This window comes from Hippopotamus amphibius, chromosome 16, assembly GCF_030028045.1.
Source record: "Hippopotamus amphibius kiboko isolate mHipAmp2 chromosome 16, mHipAmp2.hap2, whole genome shotgun sequence".
NCBI classification, from domain to species: domain Eukaryota; kingdom Metazoa; phylum Chordata; class Mammalia; order Artiodactyla; family Hippopotamidae; genus Hippopotamus; species Hippopotamus amphibius.
The window spans coordinates 53,775,283-53,781,282 of record NC_080201.1 but is presented as its reverse complement, the minus strand read 5'-3'; the positions used below and the strand labels follow the sequence as shown (position 1 = coordinate 53,781,282).

General features: G+C 55.7%; 1 protein-coding gene across 1 annotated transcript; it reads left to right on the top strand.

The window, feature by feature from the left end:
- Window positions 1–383: 383 nt before the first annotated feature.
- LYPD3 (LY6/PLAUR domain containing 3) lies at window positions 384–4,768 on the top strand. The gene is made up of 5 exons (XM_057711074.1): window positions 384–542; window positions 1,130–1,261; window positions 1,997–2,167; window positions 2,413–2,574; window positions 3,740–4,768. Exons 1-5 carry the CDS (start codon window positions 458–460, stop codon window positions 4,258–4,260), a joined length of 1,071 nt encoding a protein of 356 aa, XP_057567057.1. The 5' UTR covers window positions 384–457; the 3' UTR covers window positions 4,261–4,768.
- The last annotated feature ends 1,232 nt before the right edge of the window (window positions 4,769–6,000 follow it).

Here is a 6,000-nt window from a genome sequence, read left to right as displayed (position 1 = left end):
TTGTCCTCGCTGTAAATAACAATGTGTGTGATGATTTGATTAATATCTGTCGCACAGACTGTGAGATCTGCCAGGACCAGCACGGGTTCTGTTTAGTTTCCAGCATCACCTGGCCCAAAACCTGCACTCATTCAGTATTTACTGAGTGCCCAGTGTTGAGTAGACCCTCTCTGTGAACCTCAGTTCTCTCCCCTCTACGGTCCCCACCCTCCCTTAAACACACAGACTTTCTCCAGGGAATCGTCAGGGAACTTGGACTCCCGCCCTTTCCCTCCTTGGCAGCTGTAGGTGACACACCCAGGGGCGGGTGTCGCACCCCACCGCGGACGCTGACTTGGCCCGGTTGGGCAAGGCCAGGGTTGCCTGGAGGGAGGTTACTCATCCTTGGTTCAGGTAAGAGGGCCTGGGTTGGGAGGCGGCACACCTAGGGGGGAAGCCGAGAGAGCAGGACGGAACCATGGACCCCGCCAGGAAAGCAGGCTGCCGGACAGCGATCTGGACAACAGGCTGGCTGCTGCTGCTGCCTCTGCTGCTTCGAGAAGGTGAGTCTGCTGCTGGAAGGGGGTGGAGGGGGTTAGAGTGGGAGCTCTACAGAGAGGGCTGCGGGAAGGATCTCCCATCCTGAGCAGAGGGGTTGTGGGAAAGATCATCAGCCTCGGTGTGTGTGTGGGGGGGGGGGGGCTGTGGGAAGGGTTCCCTACCCTGGGCAGAGGGGACTGTGGGAAGGATTCCTGCCCTGTGGGACTGTGGGAAAATTTCTTCCATTCTGAGCAGACGGCGCCTGGGGAAGGGATCCCTTACTAAGCCGACTTGACTGTGGGTAAAATTCTCCCATCCTGAGTGGAGAACTGTAGGAAGGAGTCCCCCGTCCATGGCATGGATCCCCTGCCTTGGGCATAAGGGGCTGTGGGAAAGATGCTCGCACTGTAGGCATAGGGCGCTTGAAAGAAAGGGACACAATGTATCTCTCGGCCTCAGATTTCTGGCGAGGTTTTCCTTACCCCTGCCCTGGAAAAAGGATGTGGAATAGGATTGCGCAGGGACAGAGGGAGTGGGAAGGACTATTTCTCCTTTGTGGGAGGAGGCTTCAGCAGGGATCGCTCAGTTCTACCTGCCTCTGCACCCCCAGGGACACAGGCCCTGGAGTGTTACAGCTGCGTGCAGAAAGCTGATGACGGATGCTCTCCGCAGAAGACTAAGACGGTGAAGTGCGCGCCAGGCTTGGACGTCTGCACAGAGGCCGTGGGGGCGGTGGAGACGAGTGAGTGGGGCCTCCTGGTGCTTGGTACCCCTTCACGCTCCTCCATCCGGGTCCCGCCTCCTTATAATCCCCCCACCCCGAATTTGGCCACATCCCCTTGAACGCAGCCTCATTCTTCCCTTTCAGCCTGGCCTGGGCCCTTCAACACAACCACGCCATTAGGGCTTAGAGGGGTGAGGACTGAGAGTTGCGCATGGGTGGGGTGAACTGGGAGAACCCAGATCTAGGACCTCGTCTCCTTCAAGGGTACACCCTATCCATTTCCCCCATGGACCACTGAGACTTCCCTACCCTCTTCTGTCCCTGCCAGAATTCTGTCCATCCGAGACTCTCCCATCCAGTTGGGGCCCTTGGTGATGGAGATCCCTCTAGAGGTCTTCTCCTAAATTCCCTAGGCTGAGGCTCCGCCTCTCTGACCCGCCCCTCTGGCTCTGATCCTGTGGCTTTTTTGTCAGTCTCAGTTCCTTCTGATGTTGCTTTCTGCGGTTCCGACTCTCTATGGTCGTGCCCCGTCTTAGCTCCTCTCTTGGCCCTCCCCCGTCGACTGTGTCCAGTGTCTGTCAGCTGGTCTGTCCCCTCAGACTCAGCTGTTTCAGCTTCCCCCGCCTCGGTCAGCTGTGCTTTTCCCCTCGGGTCGGCTATTTCTGAGCCCCCGCCCTCCCACTCTGGCCTAGCCTCTGTGGTTGGTCTATTCGAGGCCCCGCCCCTCTGACCCCGCCCCTCCCCTCTCCGCAGTCCACGGGCAGTTCTCGGTGGCAGTGCGGGGCTGCGGTTCGGGACTCCCCGGCAAGAATGACCGCGGACTGGACCTGCACGGGATTCTGGCCTTCATCCAGCTGCAGCAGTGCTCCCAGGACCGATGCAACGCGAAACTCAACCTCACCTCGCGAGAGCTCAACCCCGCAGGTAGGTGGGGGAGGGGCCGCAGGCCAAGGGGCGGAGCCACACCTGGGCTGAGCGGCTAGGGGCGGTCGCAAGCTGGAGGCGGGAGGACTCCGCAGGGGCTGGGGGCGGGGCCACTCCCGGGGGCGGGGTTAGAGGCTGAGCCGCGTGTCCGTCGAGGGGCGGAGACGTGGGCTGGAGGGACGCGGAGCAGAGCCGTGCTTCCTGAACCCCCTCGACCCCTTCCTCCCTCCCCGGCCCCCTCGCAGGCAATGAGAGTGCCTATGAGCCCAATGGCGCCGAGTGCTACAGCTGCGTGGGGCTGAGCCGCAAGGAGTGCCAGGGTACGGCGCCGCCCGTCGTGAGCTGCTACAACGCCAGCGACCACTTCTACAAGGGCTGTTTCGACGGCAACGTCACCTTGACGGCAGGTAAGCGAGCTCCGAAGCACCGGGCCTGCACGGGCTGCGGTAGCCTTTTTTTTTTTTTAATTTATTTTTTTGGCTGTGTTGGATTTTCATTGCTGCACACAGGCTTTCTCTAGTTGCTGAGAGCGGGGGCTACTCTTCATTGTGGTGTGCGGGCTCCTCATTGTAGTGGCTTCTCTTGTTGTGGAGCACAGGCTCTAGGCATGTGGGCTCAATAGTTGTGGCTCACGGGCTCTAGAGCGCAGGCTCAATAGTTGTGGCACACAGGCTTAGTTGCTCTGTGGCATGTGGAATCTTCCCAGAGCAGGGCTCGAACCCATGTCCCCTGCATTGGCAGGCGGATTCTTAACCACTGCGCCACCTAGGAAGTCCGCGGTAGCCTTTCTGAGGCCTCATGGGTGGTAGGTAGCCCTTCCCCCACCTCAGGGCATTCTGGGAACTGTGGGCCTAAGTTCGTGGCTTGTCCTAGAGCATCATGAGAAATGTAGTCCTATTCGGAGGGTAGCACGGGAATAGGAATGCTTTCGTCCTAGAGATTTGGGGGAAATCTATTTTCGTAGAGGCCTGCCAAGTGCAGAATGGGAGGATGTGCAAGGGAAATGTATTTAAGCCTCCAAGCTTCTGCCCAGGCATCGTGGGGAATCTAGTTCTGACTCCTTAAAACTCAAGGGTTAGTGTCCCCACTTGTCTCGAAAGTATTAGGAGAGGTGTAGTTCAGCCTCCTGGCCTCTGCTTCAGGGAACCATGGGGGTGTTCTTCAAATTCCATCCTATGCCAGGTGCGTTATGGGAGATGTAGTTCTGACTCCAAGACTGAATTTTGGTGGGAGTGGGGTGGGGGATGGGGAGAGGGAGAGGGAGGCAATGTTCTGCCAGAGGTGTTGTATCCCAGTTCAAACCATTTTTCCAAGGCATTGTGGGTCTTGTAGTTCATCCTATACATTTTTCCTCTCAAAGTACTATGGGAAATGTGGTCCACCATGTGCCAAAGACCGTGGGACAGTGTTTCTCAAAGTGGGGCCCGAATTGAGACTTTGGGATTAATGGATGCAGAGCCCTTCTGTCCTCTGTTTTGGGTGTTCTTGCGTTTGTCTTGCCCTGTAGTTTCTTTCTGGCTGTGCCTACCCACTCCCTCCAACCACAGACCTACCTGTGTCTCCCTCCTGCAGCTAATGTGACTGTGTCCATGCCTGTTCGGGGCTGCATCCAGGATGAGTTCTGCACCCGGGATTCGGCGACAGGTCCAGGATTCACACTCAGCGGTTCCTGCTGCCAGGGGTCCCGCTGTAACTCGGACCTCCGCAACAGGACCTACTTCTCCCCTCGATTCCCGCCCCTTGTCCTGCTGCCCCCTCTCCGGTCCACCACTCTGGCCCCAGCCAACTCTGTCAGTACTTCCACCGCAGCCCCATCTTCCACCTCTGCCCCCCAAACCACCCCAGCCCCAACCTCCACCTCCACCACCAAACCCACGGCAGCCCTGAGCAGCCAGACTACTCCACAAGAGGTGGAACCCGAGACCTCCCAGGAAGAGGAATCTAGCTCGGCTGGAGGTGCTAGTGGCCACCAGGACCGCAGGCATATGGGGCAGTATCCCGTAAGAGATCACACCTATAATAAAGGCTCTGCAGCGCCTTTGGCGGGGTGGGCGGCTCTTCTGTTGGCTGTGGCTGCTGGCACCCTCCTATGAGCTTCTCCACCTCTTGCCCTACTTCCTTAGCCCTGGGTACCCTTCCTTCCCGTTGCTCCCTTTCCCACCACTGGACTGGGCTGGCCCAGCCCCTATTCTCCCCAGCTTTTGCTGCACTGGTTTGCGGCTTCGGGACATAAAGTTACCATTGTACATATCCTGCCGGAGTGTTCTAGCTTTTTGAGGGCAGCCACTGTATCCCCCTCATCTTTGTCTCTCCCCGGTCCTCCTGGTGCCTGGGACAGAGGGAAGTCAGAGCTGTCCCAAGGAAGGTGGGAGAGACCGTGATAAGCTTTCTATTCACTTTTTCACAGCCAGCCTGGACTAGGAGAGGTGGGGTCTGATGGCTCCGCCCCCTGCCCCTCCATTTTGTGGGAATTGTTTTTTGGCATCTTCTTTGTCTTCTTTTCTAGACTGTGAGCTCCTCAAGGGCAGGGACCCGTGCCTTATGCCTCCGTGTGGTCAATGTCTGGCACATAAAGGCTTCAATAAAAGTTCAGTTACTTTGTATAGTGTTCCAAAGGAATTATCTCGACCTCATTGCTGACACTAACCTCTTGAAGCTGAGCTAGGGTGGGAATGCCAAGACCGAGATGGAGAAACAGATCTGGAGTCACAGACCTGGGGAACATCGGGTTTGAAAGCTTTTCTCCTGGGGAGGTTTAGCCATGCTTATGGGCGATCCCACTGGTGAGGGGGAGACCGGGCGAGACCATTGAGCAGTGTGGAGGGGTGAATGGAACTCAGCAACGCTTGGGAGCAGAGCGCAACTTTATGTCACCGGTTTGTACACCGTCCTCAGGCCCCACCCACTTTGCCATCTGTCTGGTTTCTTAAGAATCATTGTACAACAAGGGGAATATAACCAATATTTTTTTAAAATAACTGTAAATGGAAAGCAACCTTTAAAAATTGTATTAAAAAATAGCTTACCGATGGGGGGGGGGGGGCGGGGAAAGACATTCAGCGGCTTGTCCACCGCGTCTCACCTGTCCAAAGGGCTCGCGGGTGCTGCTGTCAGTCTTTGCTTCCTATTGGGGACTTGGGGCCTGAGCCCCACCACCGTCTCCTCCAATCAGATGAAAGCTTGGGCGCCCAGGGAGGAAAAGGCTGACTTAGGAAAGAGAGACCCTGTCAGGCTTTGGGACGGCTTGACGGAGGGAGCCCAGGGGACCAGAATGGTGAGGTAATAATAGTAATACTGGGAATTCGCTGGCGGTCCAGTGGTTAGGACTCCCTGCTTTCACTGCTGTGGCCTGGGTTTGATCCCTGGTCCAGGAAATACCATCTCGCAAGCTGCGCCATGTGGAAAAAAAAAATACCGCTGATATTACCATTCATAATAGCGAGTAGTGTGTTAATAAAATAACAGTAAATAGAGATTATAGTAACAAAATAGGGAATAAGAGCCTAAGCAACAAACCAGTATCAGTAATAGTAACTATAGTTACGGGAATGTTAGTCCTTTAAAACAGTCTTACCAGGGACTTCCCTGGTGGTCCAGTGGTTAAGAATCCACCTTGCAATACAGGGGATGCCAATTTGATCCCTGGTCAGGGAACTAAGATCCCCCATGACCCAGGGCAACTAAGTCCAATGAAAGATCCCACATGCTGCAACTAAGACCCAATGCAGCCAAAAAAAAAAAAAAAAAGTATTAAAAGAAAAGTCTTAGCAGATGCCAGGCTTGGACTAAGGTTGTTTGCATCCATCATCTCATTTAATTTTCCGTATAAATTC

Excerpts from the sequence above, each read along its gene's own strand:
- LYPD3 (XM_057711074.1), top strand. The coding sequence starts at position 458 with ATGGACCCCGCCAGGAAAGCAGGCTGCCGGACAGCGATCTGGACAACA. Across the intron at positions 543-1,129 it reads GCCTCTGCTGCTTCGAGAAG|GGACACAGGCCCTGGAGTGT; the intron begins GTGAGTCTGCTG and ends CTGCACCCCCAG. Across the intron at positions 1,262-1,996 it reads CGTGGGGGCGGTGGAGACGA|TCCACGGGCAGTTCTCGGTG; the intron begins GTGAGTGGGGCC and ends CCCTCTCCGCAG.